This window comes from Pseudopipra pipra, chromosome 14 (genome assembly GCF_036250125.1).
Source record: "Pseudopipra pipra isolate bDixPip1 chromosome 14, bDixPip1.hap1, whole genome shotgun sequence".
NCBI classification, from domain to species: Eukaryota; Metazoa; Chordata; class Aves; order Passeriformes; family Pipridae; genus Pseudopipra; species Pseudopipra pipra.
In genome coordinates this window covers 8,214,246-8,234,845 of record NC_087562.1, presented here as the reverse complement: position 1 = coordinate 8,234,845, position 20,600 = coordinate 8,214,246, and the positions used below count along the sequence as shown (strand labels likewise).

Below are 20,600 nucleotides of genomic sequence, written 5' to 3'. Positions count from 1 at the left end.
CCCACAAACATCCCAAGTCTCCCCTCAGCTATGAAGATGAATGGTCTAGTGGAAGGTGTCCCCGCCCACGGCACTGGGTGGAACAAGATGAGCTTTAAGGTCCTCCCAACCCAAACCATTCTTGGATTCTATGTAAGCACAAAACAATAATAAAGAGATTAATAAAGATTCTGAGGGTGCTGTGACAAAAGCGAGTTCAACACGAGAAACACTTGTGGAAAGAGGGTTCTTCTTGACATACAGATTCAAATTCAATGTGCGAGGAAATATTCTCCTGGGATCGAGTCTGCCTGTGTGAGGAGAAGAGTCTTCAGCTGAGAAATAAGGGGACATGATGCTAAAGTAATCTCTGCCTCCACTTTTATTACCAGGAAGAAATAAAATAGAGCTATGGCCACATATTAAGCAAAAATAATCAGAGGGCAGAGAGAAAGAAGGAAGGAGATATAAATACATCTGAGAATGGAATTACTGACTGAGTTGACCAAGGAACTGGATGTGATCAATGAGAAGCAGCTAAAATGTTTATACAGTAACAAAAGCAGCCTGGGCAACCAAGTGGAGAAACTTGAATTAGTCGGGCAGGACACAAAACAGGCTTCTGAGAAGATGAGAGGAATATGGGGAAACAAAAATGATAACTGGAACATACACAAGTGCAGTGTCCAGCACTGCGAGGGCTTTGGAAAGAGGTTTTGGAAGAAGCAGAGGCAAATGGAAAATGGGAAAAAATGCAGCATGAGTTTACCAAAGGTGGATTGTGCCAGAAACCCTCAGGCCTGGAGTTGCAGATAGAAGAAAATCAGCAGATCTAACCCAGGCTGCCTTCAACAACGCATTCCCCACACTACCTGATCAGGGGCTGAGGGCAAGCTGCTCATGGGAGATAGAATTGGGATGCTGGAGGTAAGGTCCACCATCAAGATACCAGAATATGAGGATGAGATGCAGCAGGGACAAGAGAACAGGTGAAAAACTGGAGGAGAGATGTTACGGAAGTGTAGGAGCACCGAGGACAAAGAACAAACTGGTTTAGGCTGAAGCCTGATCAGGATAGGAAAGGAAAAAGCAGGTGTTCCTTTGGTTGTTCCTCTGGGACAGCCAGACAGGATTCCCTTGGCCAGGCAGTCACATCCCCACCAGCATGTCCATCCCTGGCCATTTTCAGGAATGCCAGGCACAGCTGGCATGTGCTTATCTCCATTCTCAGGAGCTATATACAGGAAAAGAGCTTTGTACAATCGCACCAGCTGTTTCAGACTACCTGGATGGATGAGGAGAAATCCCACAGAGATGCATGTACAACAGCACCTCCAAATGGGACCTGCCCCAGAGAGGTGTCAAGTACCCAAATCCACACCACCCATGGGCAGCAGCCATGGGGTGCCCAGTCCTTGGAGGAAGCCTCCAAGACAGTCCCGGCAGCTCAGTGGTGACCGAGCACCTCCCCACGGTTCTCCAGAGGTCTCGGATGAACATAAGCAAGGTGGAGTCGCTCCTGGTCCGCTCCACAGGGACATCAATGCCAAGACCTCCAGTCACAACCACCGTGACAGTGCCAGCTGCCCCCAGCGCCCGCAGCTCTGCCGAAGCGCTGCCAACCAGCAGCAAGCTGGGAGCAGATGGCAGAGACACAGGGGGCACGGAAGGAGGGGCCCGGGAATGCTGGTGGCTTTCGGGAGCGATGGCCACAGCCGAGCCGTTCTGTCCAGGACGACAGCTTGCATATGGATAAACAACGAGATAATTACAACCTTTGGAGGGGGAAGCAAAGCCCATGGCACAGCGTCCTCCTGCTGCCAGCGCCTGCAACCCATCCGTCCCCACAGCTCCCTTCGCAGCCTGGTCACAAGGAAATCACTCACCATAAAAGCCCTGGCTACAGCCCTGTGCTGGATACAGCTGTGAAACCATTTATCTACTGAGAGACCCCCATTGTCAGGGGCTGGGGTTTGGCTTTCGTGCGAGTGAGCAATTTGGAAGAGATTAAAAAAAAAAAAAAAAGAAATCCAACAAAAATGACAACCCAAAAAAATCCAACAAACAAACAACTAAAGAAGGAGAGAGACAATACCCGACAGCTTGCAGGGTTTCCAGGCCTCTGCCAGCTGGGAAGCTGAGCGTATGAAATATGCATTGCACTGAACAAAGCAAACTCAAACGTTCAGCACTGGAGAGCTGTAACCCTTTCCTGGGCATCAGAGCCACGGGAAAAGCTCCAAAAAATAAGGGGAAAAAAAAAACAGGGGAAAAAACAGTCAGAGCTGTGGGTAAGGATTATTGAGCCTAAATGGTCTGACAGACTCAACAGGGAGTTGCTTAGGGTAGGTGAAAAGTTTAGGAGCTACTTTGGATGCAAGTGGCTCCAGGAGCAAGATCTGGGATGACTCAAAACAGGCAAAGTTGCTGTTCCTGACATCTGCTTCAACACCTCTGCTCCCCAGGGATGTGTTAGAGGAGAAGCACTTCTCCCAGCACTTCTCTCAGCATTCCCAGGGGATCAGGCTCTGTGTCCCCACGCTCCTGCACAGGGAGGAGGTAGGGACACTGTCAGGGTAGGCACTGTGAGTCCAATGCGACTGTCACCTCCTGCCCACGCTGTCCTGTCACAGGTGTCCCCAGGCTGCTGTGCATCCTTGGCTGGAACAGACAGAACAGTGAGGGGATCTCATCCAGCTGGAGAGCAGCCTCAGTCTGGGCATGGTCGACAGCCCGATCCATGTGTAGCTTGGGAAACCAGCTCGCAGCTCAAGGTGCAGAAACATCCAGTTGAAAACCTGAACTGGGATGCAACGGAGCACAGGGCTCATGAGATGTGAGGAGACTGAGGGGCTGGAGCATGCATGTGAAAGGAATCCAGCACTCTAATCAAGGCATGGGAGAAAATGAAGGGAAGAACAGAGATCCAGCAAACTTTCAGCTAAGTAGATTATTGATCTTCAGGGTGTGCCAGGAACCAGCTTTGCAAATTACAGCAGTCCCCTGCTGCCAGCTCAGGCAGTTCCCGGATGGCAGAGCAGAAACACTCCCCACCTCCCTGCTCCTGCCACCCACACACCTTCCCCAGCACCACCGCACTCCTGTTTGGATCTCACATGTCCAAAGGGTGATGGCGCGAAAGGAAAGGGCTCAACGCCCCAGTCTAATGGGAGAGACTGTGTTAGTGGGGAAAAAACAGCTCGAAGAGAGTCTGTTGTCGTGGGAGCAGAAGGCAGGAACCCGAGCCCAACACAAGCGGGGAAGGCGGTGACCTCGCGAGGCTCCACAAACAATTCCCTTGGCAAAGGCAGGCGCGCTCTGCTCACAGTCAGGAGGGTCTGCATGGCACAGCTGAGGTGTGAACGCCTCACAGATTGCCCTGACAATGTGCCTCACCCCCAGTACGGAGATCACCTGCTCACAGGAGCCTGGTGGGAAGAGATGGCTTGGAGCCCAACTCCTACCGGGGTGCTCAGCATCCCACTGGATCAGCCCCACAGTGTTCACCCTCACAGAATCACAGAATTCCCTGAGTTGGAAGGGACCAACTCAAGTCCAACTCCTGGCCCTGTGCAAGACATCCCAACAATCCCACTCTGTGCCTGAGAGCGTTGTCCAAATACTTCTTGAGCTCAGACAGGTTTGGTGCTGTGGCCCTGGGGAGCCTGTTCAGTGCCTGACCACCCTCTGAGGGAATATCCAATCTAAACCTCCCCTGACTCACCTCCAGCCATTTCCAACTCTCACCAGTTCCACCACCAGCCCTCCCACCAGGACCTCTCTGCCTTTGCCAGGTCCACACCGTGGACCTCCCAGCCCTCAACCAACACTCCATAAGGCTCAGAGCCTTCCTGCAAGGGAGTGAGGAAGGATTTGTTTATCCTTCTCATAATACGCAAGGAAAAGGCCAGCGGGTTATCCAGTGGCACAGGCAGGGTGACACAAACTGGATCCTCCCATCACAGGGACATCCCCTCCGCTGTGGAGGAGCTCATTTAAACAAAGTCAGGCCTTTGACTGGTGGAGCGTGACGAGCACTCGGACTGTCAGATCCTCCTTGTTTTAAATAAATTCCACTGACGTACTCTCTGCTGACATGAATTATTAACCAAGCATGATGCACACACAGTGCCAGCAGCCGCGTCTCGGGGCAGGGACAGGCAGCAGGTGAGGCTCTGCCCGGGACCTCAGGTGTGAGGCAGTGGAATTATAGCCTCCCTGGGAGCAGAGGGGTGTCACCACCTGCCTGCCTGCCTGGCCACGCCATGGAAAGTAACACTGCATGCCCAGGGCATATAAAACCCAAACTTCTGACATCTCCACACATCCGCCTGTGCCAAGACACACTGGGAACAGTGACTGTTTTTCCCACCTTGTGACAATCCCAGGGACAGAGGCAGCTGGCTCTCCTTCTGGAAATGTTGTGGATGTCCTGGAGGTACCCAGCCAGCCACTGTCTCCTAGGGTGGCCTGAAACAGATGGGACCATTTTTCTCCCTTCAGCCTGAAGAAACTCCCAGTTAAGCTGGGACAAGGGGAATGGTGGGTGAGATGAGGACAGCTTTTCAGAGAGGAACCAACCCACTAGCCAACACCCAGAGGCAAACTACCACCTCCCCAAACCCTCCCTGACTGATGACTTGAGAATTCACCACAATGTTCAAAATATCCCCAAAGGAAACCTTGATGGAAAGTAAACCATCAGCAAGGGGCGGGGAGCCAACACCAGAGCTGGTGGGAGCTCCCGGAAGCTGCTGGGAACTCCTGGGACCAGTGTGAGACATGGGTATGGACCTCAGTCACCTACACTGGGGAGTGTAGGGTGTATGTGAGAAATGGTTGGGATAAAAGGGCAATTCCTCTGTCCCAAAAATAAACTCCAGCAGCCTGAAGCCAGAGAAAAGAGAAGAGTTATGTGAATCTCAGCTCTCTGAAGGCCTGAGGGGATGACGGGCTTCCAGCATCAGACAAAGGTCAGCTGGGCTCCCCTTCTCTGGTCACTCAATGCAATGAGAAGGAAGGGGAAGGAGTATTGAGCAGAAAAATAACATAACCATTTTTTTTCCTCTCATAATTCAGTAGAACAACATCCACATTTCATCCTGGAAGTAGCTGCACTCTGGGTATTCTCGTGTCTGAGACCTAATCTGTAAAGAGCCCAGAGATCCCTTAGGGGACAAAAAGCATTATAGGATCATTATTAAAAGGGACATGTTATATTTCATGTCTCAGTTCCACACAAGTGGAAAAAAAAAGGCCAAGAGCTAACTCTGGGATGAGGGGACAAACCTGTGAAACATAACACCCATCCAGGGAAGTGACAAAAATAGGATGTGGTGAGTCTCCTGCTTTGTCCACTGCTCAGCCACACCACAGCAGTGACACAGAGGAAAGAGCAGAAAACCTTTTTTTTAATAAAAGCCATAATCCCTGGCCAGAGTGGCCCCTCTCATCCTTCCCCCGGGCTAGTTTTACATGTCTGGGGTGGGACCCAGTGCTCATACAGCATCAGAACATGGAACACAACCTGCCCCAGCCCGAGCACAACACACCCACGGGGCTGCCTGTGGTCCTGCTGGTTCCTCCACCTGCTAGCACAGAGAACTTAGAGAATAAAAGGTTTTCTTGAGCCTTTCATCAGTGCTTACCCCAGTAGTGTCTCTGTACACCCTGCATAGGCTGGGAGCTCCTTTCAAACCCTTGGCATGTAGGTGGCTGGATGAGAAGCAATTTCCCCAGAGGAATGAGTGAAGCCACGTATTTCAGGTTGAATCTCACGCCTGCCTGTCTCCCACCCACACAGCCACACGGCTGTATTTTCTCTCACACACACATTTATCTGCTCAGCCGAGCCCGGACATCACCTGGGGATTGATCTGACGGAGCGACACGACCTGCACCCACAATGAGGGAATGTGGCAGGAATGCAGACCTTGTTCAGCTATTTGTGTGGTAAGAGAAAGGGCTGAGGCAGCAGGACAGCCTGGACCAGCCCTGGGTTGGGCTGTTTCTGCAGTCAGATATTTAGGATGGGGGCAGATCATGCATCCCCATCCCAGATATCCAGCTTCTGATACCAGAACTGCAGGTGCAGACATCATGTGGCAGCTGGAGCTCAGCACGGAGCTGGATTTTCATGGAAACCTGATGGGTTTCCCCCAGTGCTGTTTCAAAATGAATGCAATCCCCAAGGCCACCAATCACATAATTGCAGAATGGTTTGGACTGGGAGGGACCTTAAAGCTCATCTCATTCCACAGGCAGGGACATCCCACTAGACCAGGTCTTCTCACTGAAAGAGATAGATATTTGGAAGAAATTCTTCCCTGGGAGGGTGGTGAGGGACAGGAATAGGTTGTCCAGAGAAGCTGTGGCTGCCCCATCCCTGGAAGTGTTCAAGGCCAGGTTGGATGGGGCTTGGAGCAACCTGGTCTAGTGGAAGGTGTCCCTGCTCATGGCAAGGGGGTGGAACCAGACAACCTTGAAAGGTCCCTCCCAACCCAAACCATTCCATGATTCTATGATTCAGTGGTCAGCACTTGTTCAGTCCATAAAGTACCATGGCTACAGTAACCCAGAAAAAGAATACAAAAACCTTTAAATAGCATAATTGACTCCCTGGGAATTACAGCAGTGGAAGCCTCAGTCCTCGAGGTTTCAGAGGACTGGGAAAGAGAGAACTTTTCATGAGTGAAGACCTTTTCAGAGTGCAGACCTTTTCAAAGTGAAGCAAACATGGCTGAGTACTACCTGTGTGCTGTTCTCATCCCCCTGAGCATGGACAGTGTAGGAACGAGCCCCATTCTTCAAGGTCTCAGTGGCAATGCGCACTTCCACCCCTGGGAGAGGGGTGCCCACGGAACCTACAGAGGGAAACAAGGTGGGAACAGTGGACAGCCTCTGGGAAATCACAAAATCAAGGATGCGAAAGAGCAGCTGCTCGTCTATCAATGGCATCTGCAGACTGTGCTGGCACTAAAGAACTTCCTAGCAGGGGGTTACCCTTCAGGAAGGCTTCGATCACGTCGTGTGTCTGCATGCAAATGTCACAATGGTGCAATATGCTGTTGTTCGCTGAGTAGGCAGTGCTGGAAATGCCTCAGAAAACAAATGTGTCTCCAGCCCTGAACAGTCTCTCTTGGCCAGTCTTTGAAGACTTCAGCACAGCTTCGTAGCTCAGTAATGAAGCTGTTTCTTTTTTTTTTTTTTTTTACAAAGCACCATGAAACCTACACAAAGCTGTGAAAAGAAAGAGCACAGTGATTACTCCGGTGGCTCCTCTACAGTCTGAACCTGACAGGGGAGGCAAAGGCTTAACAGTGTGAGAATTGCAAGGGATTATCTCAGTTTTAGGAGACATCAATACACTGTATAGAAAACATCACAGGAGAAAAGCAGGGATCAAAACCATACCATTTTTCCACAGGTTTCAATTTTCAAAGCCAGGGAAGCTGACACAGTGTCAGCTATTGAGCTCCAAGATGGTTCTGTGACCAACCTGCAGCATTCCCACCCCCTGGTTTAGTGCTTGCTCTTCCTGGGGAGCACCTGAAAGCTCAGCAGAAAGGGCAGCTTTGTTCCTGTGACCTGTCTGATGGGCTCAGCAGCAACCAGGAGCTGTGGGCATCTGCTGGCTCAGCAGGGCTCGCTCGGCATCTCAGCGGCACAAGACGGCTCTTGTGGCAAAATGAGGCCTGTGACCTTCATCCCCTGTGAGCAGGGAGAGGGACAACAGCTCAGAGAAATCTCTGGCTCACAAGGACTGGAAAATTCGAGAAGGACTTTTCACAAGGGCACAGAGTGACAGGAAAAGGGGGAATGGCCTTAAGCTGAAGGAGGGCAGGGTTAGATGGGATAGTGGGAAGAAATTCTACCCTGTGAGGGTGGTGAGGCCCTGGCACAGGTTGCCTAGAGAAGTTGTGGCTGTCCCATCCCTGCAATTGTTCAAGGGTTGGATGGGACTTGGAGCAACCTGGTCTAGTGGAAGTTGTCCTTGCCCATGGCAGGGGGTGGTACTGGATGGTGGTACCTAAACCATTCTGGGATTCTATGATTCTAGAACTGGTAAGTGTGCTTTTTATTTGAAGAGATGATCAATTTTTCTCCCTGAAGATGATCAATTTTTCTCCAGTTGGTGCTTTCCAAGTCTGCCAGGATCAGCTTCACCTTGAGAAGTCCCTACAGGAGTGTGTGCAGGACCTGGAGCTCAGTGCTGTCTTCCCCTTGTCACCTCTATTTCAGGCATTTGGGTTCAAGTGACACTTTCCTTATCCTGGTCTCATTCTCCTCTTCAAGCCCTGGAGATCTGCTATCCGTGACATCATGATTCTGTTTGCTACACTGGTCAGTTGCCATGGAAATAGATATGTCGTCGTAGCCCAGATTTATGGCATCCCTGCAGGATGAGCCAAGAGCAGATGGGCTATGAGGGAGTGAGATTTTATTGCAGTGAAACTACCCGAACAATTAGCAAATCTGGCAAGAAATAAACAGAAAGCGACGTGGCAGCTCTGTGATCCATGTCTGCTCTGCTCGGAACTGCCTCCGGCATTCAGGTCAGCCAACACACAGCCAGGTCCTTCCTTCTCTCACCACCAGCATTGCGTGGGCTGCTCCCATCTCCTGGCCAGACACTGCCAAAAGCCTGAGACAGAGGGTTGCAGCAGGGTGAAGAGGGAGCCATGAGCCAGAAGTGCCCTGAGGTGCCACGTTGAGGTATTTATGGAATCAGAGAATCACAGAATATTTGAGTTGGAAGGGGCCTGCAAGGATCATCAAGTCCAACTCCTGGTTCTGCACAGGCTAGCCCCAAAAATCACACCATATGTATTTAAAACCTGCTACGAGAGACTCCAAGAGACCTCAAAGCAGACAACAAGTCATGGAAAACACAATCAGTGTTACATGGAAGCTTGTTGAAGCCGCCTTCTAGACTTCTATGGGAACGGTTTCTCCAGGGTGAAAAATGCCTTGGGTGAACAGACTTCTACCCGCTCACAAAACGTGGCACCCGACAGTGGGCAGACACCACAAAGTCTGTCCTGGAAAGCTCATGGAGGGAGCATAAACCAGAGAAGGAATTGCCATGGGCTCTCACAGACTTGGAATTTTTCAAATCAAGATCAGCTGGATGCCTTCCTTTGGAAGATCCTTCTTCCCAGGATGAAAGCTGCTGACCTCAGCATGGAAATGTCATGGAGTGATTCATAGGCAGCAGGACTCAAGGATTAGTGTCCACTTCTAGTCTCAGTCTTTGAGAAGGAAACACCAAAGCTCAGCACAGTGCTGGCAAATCTAAGCCACAGAGAACCGACGTGTTACCCACACAGTGTTTTCAGATCACAGTTACAAATACAGCTCCACCAATTTGTTTCCTACTTGGCTAAAGCAAAAATCTACATGTAAAACAAGTCCCTGGTGGAGAGCTGCTTCCTTATATTGGGTCTGGAAAAGGTTTTCTGGTATTTAGGAAAAATGACAAACTTGGAATTCAACATCTGTAAAGGCTGAAAAGCTCATATCATTGATTAGAACTACACAAACCTGACAGTACTAATAAAATTCATGTAAAAACAATGACTAGAGCCTCCCAGGCCCATGCACCACATCAAAATACACACTGTGCCAACTCCAACAGGTCAAGAGAAGGTTGAGCCATTCCTAAAGGAACAGCATTGGATGTCCTGGCTTCAGACCACAATCGGGAGTGATCAGCAGGGTGTCAACACTTAGCACTGGCTTCCTTTTGTCCCTAGACATAATCCTGAGTGGAAACTGGGGAGAAATCCCTGCTCCTTCCCCTCTTGCTCCCTCCAGCTCTCTCCAATTTGCAGGCTCCTGGCTTTTAGGAGCTGCTGGCACCATGCCCGCAGTGTCGGCACAGGTGGCACCAGCCGGGCTGCGGGCAGGAAGGAGTGACACTACTATTCTTTCACCGGTTCTCCTCTGTTTAAAAAAGTTGTCAGCTCTTCCCAGATAAATTTAATTGGCCCCGTGGTCTGTGTCCTTCGGTATCTGGGTACCTTGGTGCTGTTATGTGCCGAGGTGTCCTGGGAGAATTGAAACAGGCCAACGATAAGGCACTCAACGATCTCACTGTCAACAATACACGGAGTCCCCGCTGTAGGAGCTATTAGCTGCCTCTGATCTAAACCTCCAATTAAAGTGGTGATTAGGCCCAGTGAGGCATTCTCCGGCCATGAATTATTCATCTCCCTTCACAGTAACAGCACCAGGGGGGATTAGAATGAGAGCTGGTGAAAACAGAGGCATTTTAAGCAGGGTTTTAACCATATACAAGCAAACATTTATCTTTCAAATCTTTCATCTTTGTTTCTTCTGAAAATTAAAGCCCCCACATTCTCCTTCATGCCCCTTCAGACCTGTGCTGTGGGTGGAGAGAAGTGCCATGCTGCTAGTGACACCAGCGGGGACATCAGCAGGATGAGCAGGGTCTGAGGACTTGACCCTTCCCCAGCCACACCAAGCAGGTGGAAGCGGGCAAGGGAAGCCCCAGAATCTCTGCTCAGAGGCTCAAGAATCATAGAATGGGTTGGGCTGGGAGGGACCTTAAAGATCATCTAATTCCACTCCCTGCCATGGGCACGGACACCTTCCACTATCCCAGGTTGCTCCAAGCTCTGTCCAACAGCTTCTCTGGACAACCTGTGCCAGGGCCTCTCCACCCTCACAGGGAAGAAATTTTTCCCAATATCTAATCTAAACCTACTGTCTTTCAGTTTGAAGCTATTCCTCCTCGTCCTGTCACTCCAGACCCTTGTAAATAGTCTCTCTCCATGTTCCTTGATGCTCCCTTCAGGCACTGGAAGGCCACAATTAGATGCCAAAGCTTCTGTTCTCCAGGCTGAACAATTCCAATTCTCTCAGCCTTTCCTCATAGGAGAGATGCACCATCCCTCTAATTATCTTGGTGGTCTCCTCTGGACCCTCTCCAACAGGTCAAAGCAGTAGAGAAGGGCATGTGCTGCTTCCACTCCAGGAGAAATCCTCTGACAAATGTCCCCTGTTCCCAGCCTATCATCACATTTGACTTGGATGCTCTGTGGTACATGGTGACCTCCCAGCCCAGCCTCTAACAGGGCACTAGATCAAAAGCTTTTTCACAGCTCCAGTAAATTATGCCTCAGCTTCACCCATCTGCTTCCCAGCTGACACTGCCTGAAATAAATTAATCAAGCCTATTCAATTATAGCCTCCTCTCTGTACGGTCTCTTGCTGATCCACACCTTTACGAGATGCTTCTCTTTCCTCTTGGGGCCACAGGAGCCCCTGCATGGGGCTGGAGTAACAGTCCCCAGCCCCTCTGCTCTGGCTGCATGAGAGGATTTAACCCCAGGTCCCCTGCAGACCCCAATATCCTCAGGGATGATGTCTCAGGAACACAGCCACCCAGCTCTGGGGCAGGAGCTGCCCATCTGGGTGCCAACTTCTGTCTTGCCAGTCTTATTTCCTGTTTTTTTTAGTCTCCTGGGAAATTTCTAGAGCCTCCACTCATTTCCCCTCCTGAAGATCAATAAAAAGCAAATATAACCAGGCCACAGGGACACTGGAATGATCTCTGCACCGCCACTCTGCAGTGCAGGGCTCACAGTCCAAGCTAATGCAGGTGGGAATCTTGTTTCCCTGCCTGCTTCCCTTCCTGCCTGAAGGGATGGGGCTTCTGGAGTGAGGGAAAACTGCCTGAGATGGAGTGAGGGAATGCGAGTTACTCTGCAAAAGTAAAACAGAGTTTGTATTTCAAGCTGTTCTTGGGTTGAGGAGTCAGTGAGGGGGAGTTGCAGCTTCCCCTTTTCCTGTGTGAATCCTGCGAGGTCCAGTTTCTGCATCCCATGGGATTGAGGTGCTGTGGGAAGCTGTGACACCCAGGACAGCCCCCCACGCCCCCCAAAAGGCTGCATATGGTGCCATGTCTGCACAGACAGCGTGTGGGGAGGCAGGTGGCACGGGGTGGGTGCTCAGCACACAGATGGCCATGCTCCAACCAGGGGAGGGTGGGGGCATTTTATATTTGTAACGTTCAGATCAATTTATTTCTAGGTTACATGAAGTACAGATATCAAGAGGAGTCATAAAGTGTAGCTAAGAGAAGGGGGGGAGGACAAGGAGAGAACAGGACCAGAGAGTACACCGAAGTGTGACAGTTCTAATTCCTTAAGAGGTAAGAAACAGGCTCTAAAATAAGAGTGAGCAGACATCCTATTTTAAGTGTTCAGCACTGATGGGTTGGACAAGCACTGCTGTGTGGAGAATCCTGTGTGACACCACACAGAAATACAGCTCCAGGGAGTGGGAGCTGAAGAAACAGTCCCAGTGCTTCAATTCACTATGATTTTGGAAGTAATAAAGCATCAATATGGACTCTGCCAACCTGGCTGCTCAGGCCAGTGGGCACCACTGTGAGCTCTGCACACACAGCTTTGATCCCAAGGAACAATCAGCCACTTCCCACACATCCATGTCCTGGCTTCCCAAGGCCAATTCCCCCACCAGCATCCTTGTAGCCTGCTCCTCACTCATGTATAGACTCTGTGCAGAGAAAACCCACGACCACTTCCCAGTACACACCTCCAAACAGTGAGTGGGCACCCTCTGGAGACTCCTACCTGGGACACGGACTCCATGCAAAGGGTTAGAAAGCGCCATCCCAATCTCAGTCATCCCATACCTCTCCAGCAAGGTGTGCCCAGTGATGCTCTTCCACTTCTCCAGGACAGGCACTGGCAGAGCTGCTGAGCCTGACACCATTAACCTGCACAAGGAAAGCCCAGGTAAGAGAGTATCCAAGATTACCTTTGCTTCAGGGAATTTGCAGCCTAACAGGGTCACATAAAGTCTGCTCCTATGTAAAACCTTAAGACAGAAACCCCAAAGCCTTTTAACCGGTATCAAAGATGTTCCTCACATGCTCTGTCTGATACGGGGTTTAAGTTAAGACAGGACAGTCTCCTAAAACAGGTCCTGGAATACAAGCATGGGCTGCAGGACAAAGTCCTCAGCCATGTGTTACACATGGTGACACAGATAACGAGCCCCTTCTGGCTTTACCATGCAAGAGTGGCTCATAATTAAATAATGTCACCCTTGTTCCTGTCAAAGAGACACTAAGGCACAACAACCAGCACTGAAAGAGCTGGTGTTAAAAGGAAAACCTGGAGGATCCATGGTAGGGATACCCAGGCACCAGCAGCCCCTGCCCACAGGGGCATTGCTCTCCCACCTGATGTTCTCCTGGCAAAAGGCCCGCACGAAATCCTGGACTTGTGGCTGGGAGAAATGCTTGTCGTAATATTCCATCAGCTTGGCATAGATGGTGGGCACTGCCATGAAGACACTGATACGGGGAGCTTCGGAGCTCAGCAGCCTCTTCCAAACCTAGAAAGGAAGGGAACCTACATGGATAAAAATGCACCTGTGTTATCTAAGATTTCTGGGAAGTACAAACAGCTGGAAGCCTGTTGCGTGCACCTCATCCATGTCCAGAACAAGTTCCCAACCTTCATCATGCCCTTATTGCCCAAAGCACAATGTTCATCTCTTATCTCACCAGTGGATCACCTACCCACTGTCACACTCACAAGATGATGGAAATGGCATTTTTAGTGCTGTCACATTACAGCCAAGAATTTGCTCTTGAAGACAAAAGCTTGTGGCAGAACCAGTTAATTCCCTTATCATGCACAGTTCTCCAAAGGCTACACAAAGCCATCAGCTTTCCAAAGCATGGGAGCTCTTCTTTGGAAAGACACTAAGCCACGTTTGAAGAACACAGTACACAGGTAGGAGCCCAGGGACTCAAACTTCTGAGGGAGAAAAGCTTTGAAGACAGACGGCAGAGTCTGGAAGAGGAAGATCACACACTGGAACTGGGAGTGAGACTCCATGAAAATAGTCATCTGCTGCTGAGTGGGTGCAGAGAGACATGTCCTCAGCGAGCTCAGAGGAGCCACCAGAATCCACAGGTAAACCAGTGGCAGCAGGAGAAAGCAGCTGGCCAGGAGGGCCAATACACCAATGAAACTCTTCCCGAGAGGAACAGTCATAGAATCAGTAAGGTTGGAAAGGACCTCTTAGATCATTAAGTCCAACTGTTAACCCAGCACCACCATGTTCACCACTAAACCAGGTCCCTATGGGACAGAAGTTTTTCAGCTGCAACTCCTGCTAACCTGTGGGAACTATTAATGGGGGCAAATTCCACCATCCAGCTCTGCTGGGATGTGGATGAAGACCCTCTCTGGGATGAGCAGCCCCCGGGAGCAGTTAACAAGGCGCAGGAGCCACAAATACCACACTTGGGCCCACTCCTTCCACACCTTGCCACTCATCCCCCTAGGCGAGCTCTTCCCAAGACAGGAGCGATCCAAAGCCATCAATAAATCAGAGGCCCCACTGACGGCCTCCTCCTTCCCCTCGCTCCGGTCCCTGCCCCGCTGGTGACAAATGTATTTCCTAACAGCTCCTGACAGGGCGCTGCCTCCGCTCCTGCCCGCGCACGCTCAGCTGCACATGGGCGCCTGCGAGAACCCCGGCAAGGCAGGGATTGATTGAAGGTGAACCACAGATTCTCCTTCATGCTGTCACTCTGCCCCTTCCCCTCCATCCTGCTCGCTCAGGCTCCATTTCATTACTTTCTACTTGGCTGCACTGGCACCGCCTCCCCCCATGTCTTGCACTCCACTGCTCCAGAACAATCAGCTCCTAAAAAAAACTCACCACCACCACGGTGTTATTCTTAATAGAGCAGGACACATCCACAAAGGCTCTGTCCCATCCGACAGGAGAGAGTTCATGCTGCCTCCCAGCTTAGAGGTGCAATGGGGAGAGAGGAATGCATAAGGTGGAAATCCCCTGGACACCTCGGGAGGTGGGACACGAGCACTGCAAGATCCCCTGGACATCAAGGAAGGCAGAGTTGGAATGTGACTTCCTGGACTGATGGGTGATATGTTCAGAGAGGGGATATTTCACTCCCTGCAGAAACCCCACCTACCAGCATGATCCCCAAAACCCAAGCTGGAATATGCAAAATTGCATTCAGAAGGATCTAATCCCTATCATACGCCTCCCATCCTCTTTTTCTCTTTAGCCTCCCAATATTTTTCCCATTCAAGGCAGCAGAATGGAGAAGGGTTGCAATCTCCAAAGCCAGGGCTGAATGGACCTGCTCTCCTCAGCCTGGTGTTCCCGAGAGCCATTGCTGTGGGCAGGGAAAGACATGTCATGGCAAGCAGGGATCAGGACTGTGTTGAAGGGATCGAAGGGAGACAGATGCTCAGGGTTGTTCAATCCTTGCTGGGTGATTTTTTTTGTCTTCCCAAGTCCTGAGCAGCTGTGGGGAACACAGGGAGATTTCCAGTCTGGCCATGCAGCAGCATATGATTTTGGATTTGAAAAAAAACAACACTGTCACTCTAAACAGAGCAAGTCTCTCTTGCACCCCAGAATTCCCTGTCCCGCTGTGCCTGCTGAACTCCTGCTCTAGATAAAACCCTTCTCCTGCCACTCCAGCCACAGGAGCAGCTTTTTCCATGTCAGTCTGACTTGCCCCAGCAACAGCCCCTTCCTGAGGATAAGCAGCTGCCTTTGGATTTGTGCCACCAGCTGCCGGGGTGATCTGCTGACAGCCAAACTCCCCACCTGCTCTGCTCCCACTCAGCCAAATCTGGATCCTTCCCATGTGTTTAACAGGACTAAGCCCCGAGCTGTGGTACAAAGCTGGCAGCTCTAAACACTCCACAGAGCCTGAGCTGGCCAGAGGGCTCGTCACTGCCCAGCCAGCTGGAACAGCTATTCCTGGGTTATAACTTTAACTTCACGCTCTGAGAGAAGAATCTGGGAAAGCCTCTTTACCTGGGACTAATCAATCAATTCCGGGGCTTGGACAGGCTTGTAGCAAGAGGCCACTTTGTCCTTCCAACACCCGGCATCCTCCGACAGCATCAGGCTTGGAGCAGCACAATCCATCTCCCCCTCTGTTCTCCCACGTGTCACTGACACCACATCAATTCCCTGTGGAATGGACATTGGCAGCCCATCATTCTGTTTTATTTTGCTCACCTGACACCTCAGGCCTCCAAATGCTTTTAAAAGCCCTGGATTCAGGAGGAAAACGTGGCACCTCATGCCAGGGCTGCTGGGTTCTGCACCAAGGGAAGCAGCAGCCTTCCAATGGAATATGCTCAGGATCAAGATTCCTTTTAAGATAACCAAGGGCTAGAAACAAAAAGTTTCTCACTGCAAGAAGCAAGAGTGGGAACAGCTTCCCATCAGGAATAACAGCAGCAAATGCTTACAGGACAGGGTTGCTTGTGCCAGCAGAGAAATGGGAGACCTAATGTTCCCAAGAGCCTTCCTGTCAGCATGACATTCCTGATTTTCCCCCCTTCCTACTGCTCAAAAGCATATCATGGTCTGGCCAGTGGGATTTTGCCATCACTACATGGAAAAAAAAGGAGAAAATGACACCAGTGGGTACAAACCAGCCACAGCGAGACACAGCTGGAAGATTTTTCCCACGTATTTTTCCCAGCATGCAGATGGTGAATGAGGGTGAAGGAACATACAAGCTGCTCCAAGGGATGGTCATTCCACAGAGCAACCTTCTCAACCAGTCCCCAGACCCGCTAAGATCATCTGAAGGAAGAGATGTGAGCACAGAGGAGAAAAGGCAATCATTATTTCCTTTTACAGAGGGAGACATGCAAAGACATGAGCTAGGAAGAAACAACAAACTCACCAACACCTGGGCATCTTCTCATGCAAAAAAAGAAGAGAAGGTGGAAAAATCATTTGCATCCTAAATCATGTAAGATTTTCCCTGATACAAGATTCCCAAAATCAGAAGAACTGTGAGCCGAAAAGGAAGCAAATACCAGCATGGATTTTTCCATCAGCCCACAAATGGATAATGTGCTGTTGCCTCTATTGACAGACACAACAGCTCCTCTCTCCTATAAAATTATTGTACCATTTTCAGTTGTTATTGAATTTTTCTCAACCTTTTCAAAAGTAACAATCCCCCTAATGCAAGGTTAACTCATCCCTTTACTTCCTTTTTGCTCAGGGAGATGGGTCTGTGTTTTACACTGACTACTGCCATGTGGGAAGCATCAGCAAGGAAGAGGGTTGACCGTGTTTTCCAGAGTGTCTGTGAGAGCAACAGGCACAACAAGGCTGTAGCCAAAGCAGCTGCTCATTTGGGGAGATCCTGTGCCAAACATCGAGGGTGGGAAGCTCCTGTAACTCAACAGCAGCAGCAAAGGGACGGCAGGACCACGCTCACAAATTCGACAGCAATTTATCCCCAAAAAGCACACGGGCATGACATGAGATGAGAGAGCACCAAGGGGAGCTCTGCTCACTCCCAAGGACTGAGCAGCCGACACTTCACGAGCAATATGCAGAAAGAGAGAAACACTCTTCTCTTCAAAGGGAAATTGGGCCCTCGGTGGCTTTGTCTCATGTTTGTTATAACCCCAAACTGTTCACGCTCTGCGTGACTCTGGTTTTAATCATTTATTCATCAGCGCAGTTTGATGGCCCCTCTGCATTCCAGGCTGAAGCTTTTAAACCCTTCCTATGCTGGAGGCATACAGAAAGGAGCAAGTGCTTTCCCTGGGACCTGGAAATATAAGTAAATATGACAGGCTCTGGTTCCATTTTTTGTATTTCCCCACACACATCAAAAGCCATTACTTAGGAACAGATGCTGAGGACAGACGGCAGATCTGGGGAGATGGGAAGAAAACCTCTAACTTTTTAAAGCCAGGTCTGTGAGAAGTGATCAAACATAATCCATTCACTAGTGACCTGCTCCTCCCTCCACCAACTCCTCTTTGAGTCTGAAATAAAATTACTCCTCTGAAGCCTCCCATTAATGGATGAAAAGACTTCCAGCCTTTCTCCAGCTGAAATTGGATGGGAGCCACGATCCCCAGCACATTTGGTTATTGGAGCTCAGACGCCTGTGCTTGGATTTGCTTTTCTTTTAAAAATAAACTAAAAGAGCTGCCCAGAGTGATGTTTGCAGAAGTGACAGATCCAGGGGAGAGGCTCAGTGTGGTACACGCTTCTCCTTCCCAGAGGCAACCAGAGCTGCCAAGCCCTGGATCTCCCCATGCAGCCCAGCCAAGGTATAAAGAATCAGCCCAGCCTGGCTCACACAGATAACAGCAGAGCCAAGGACAAAGTTTGCTCCCAGACGTAGCACAGGCTCTCCTGGCCTTTGGGAAGTCAGGGCTGTGACCACATAAGATGCAGCAGCGACCCTGGAGCGACACCTCACACACAACCTCAACGAGTGCTGGGTCTGCAGCTCCCTCCCACCACCGGGAAAAGGTGCCACAGGTGACAGCACACCCACAGCATGTCAGGGCAAGCTTGTCCCAAATCACACACCACCTTTGGGCACTCAGCAGTCCTAGTTCCCTAGAAAGAAGGGTCTAATTAAGATGATTTTGATGGCTTTGCATGCGACATTGTAAAACAGGGCATGGTTTTTAGAGGGTTTGATCCTCGGAGGCACCTTAAGTCACACACGCAGTGAGGCTGGCACCAAAACAGCAGCTCTTTGCAACTGTAGGGTAGTAAATCTGCATCTTGGCATATTTATCATGGAAGGGTTTTCAGGGCACAGCCAGGGCTGTCACTGCACAGGCAGAACATCACAGCTTGAAACCTGCCCGGCAGAGCCGAGCGGGCAGCACACGCCACAACTGGGTCACTGGAGTGGAGATTTCCATAAGCTTCTCCCATCACTCATCAGAGCAAGCTTTTTCTTTCAGGTTTTTGAATACTTTTATTTCCCACTCGGCACAAAAGACTGGAAGACCTCCTGGAATCTGATCTTGTGTTTATCAATGCAAAGCTGACAGGGAGCCTTTTCCTATTAGAACATCTTTCCCTTAAGGCAAGAGCAGGGATGGTCCAAGGCAAAGATAAGCTGCTCCTGTTGTTCAAACTCAAAATGGATCCTCTTCGGCCAAAAGCATCAGCAGAGGCTGAACTGCTGTCTGCAAAGCAGACACTGACCTCATGACTTGCTTCAAAATGGTCCTGTCTATAGGGTACCTGGCACAGTCAGGTCCTGGTCTGGAATGGGGATGTCAACATGTGGCTGTCACAGCAAGAGCAGCTGCATGGAGGACACACAGCTTCTCCTCACTCCATCTCTCCAGACTCACTGACATTTCCATGGAGCTACAGTCACCACACAGGGAGTGCTCAGCCTCAGCAGCCTGAACTGCTGCAGGAAGGGAGCCCCTGGAAATGGATGCTCTAGTGAGTGCTTGGTGCAAGCCCAGAAGCCTCCAAAAAGCACTTGGTCACAGGCTTTCTCTGCTGCCCAGTAGGAGAAGGCTCACTTTGCAGTTCTCCCTTAATGAAAGCATTACTCTCTTCTCCTCTGGCCACCAGACTGCACAAAACCTGCATAAAAATCTTTTAAATGTCTCCTCCCGCACAAGCAAAAAGCTGGCACCTGGGATAGGGTCAGCAGCAGCTGAGGAATGCAAACAGGAACAGCACAGCTGGAGAAGTAAACTCAGCTTGGAAGCAGGTTATGGTGGGAGGATCGTGTAGGGATGCTGAGGCTGCAGCTTGCTTTGGCTCCAGAGGAGGTTTCTGCCCTCCCAGTTCTCACCCTTGAAAAACACTAAAATAATTATATCACAGCCAGCTGTGCCCCACACAGCTGCTGGGAGGAACACACTGCCAGGCTCACTGCTGTTCTCCTGCCTGCTCTATGCCCACAGCAGTGCTGAAAACTCTCCCTCTCAACCATCCCTGCCATTTCCAAGCCCAGAAGCACAGACAGGCACAGTGGATGCTGCTCCCACGGCCCCCAGGCAGAGAAGGGCTCCCTGTAAAGACACTCCACCCCATGGAGTACAAGCACCAGAGGACTTTGCATGTCACGTACAAGTCGACTAATTCTGGAAAGTAAGGGTCCATTTATAAACCCTTTATTAATAAATGATTAATAGATGCAGACATATTTTCTAATAACTTGCAATAAAAAGATGCTACAAAAAGCTTAAGCAAGACAGTCTTAACAGATGGTGCTATAAAGTGAATTATAACATGTACAGTAGCTGGTGCAGAGTAATGGATGTCCTCATTTAATAAAAAGAATCTGATTTTATGCAGCAACTTTCACGCTTGAGGCACCTCAGTACAATTTAACAAGTCCTCATGGCCTCAGCAGTAGCTTGTGTGCAGCCACAGACATCAGATGCTGCTTTAGTGAGGGAGAGGATGTTGGTCAGGACACTGGGGCTACTCCACAGTCCTGATTTTTCACCTTTCCTTGGCCAGCTCCCAAAAACAGACGGAAAGGTCTGAAAGCTGCCACCTCCTAACACTGCATGGCAGGGAACGACAAGCAAGCCTTGGTCTGGGGCTGGAACTGTCTTCTCAGGAAAAAAAAAAAAAAGAGCATTATTCCCACCACCAAACCCAGACTGCCATCTGCATCCACGACTATGAGGCATGCCGCAAATTATGTAATTTAATAAACACTGTAATAATAAAGTATTTATTTTGTATAATGAAGTGTTAGTGATTAGAAACCAAACACACATCGGGCGTGCTGCTGCGGTTTC

At 50.1% G+C, this 20,600-nt stretch overlaps 1 protein-coding gene across 4 annotated transcripts in view; it reads right to left on the bottom strand.

The window, feature by feature from the left end:
- Positions 1-20,600, bottom strand: part of ACSF3 (acyl-CoA synthetase family member 3) — a 57,410-nt gene that overhangs the window by 29,243 nt on the left and 7,567 nt on the right. For all 4 annotated transcript variants that reach the window (XM_064671074.1, XM_064671076.1, XM_064671075.1 and 1 more), the window contains 3 exons: positions 13,217-13,371; positions 12,603-12,748; positions 6,730-6,842 (listed from right to left, as the gene is read on the bottom strand). In XM_064671074.1, coding sequence (XP_064527144.1) covers positions 6,730-6,842; positions 12,603-12,748; positions 13,217-13,371 — 414 coding nt within the window. The remainder of the gene's footprint in view (positions 1-6,729; positions 6,843-12,602; positions 12,749-13,216; positions 13,372-20,600) is intronic.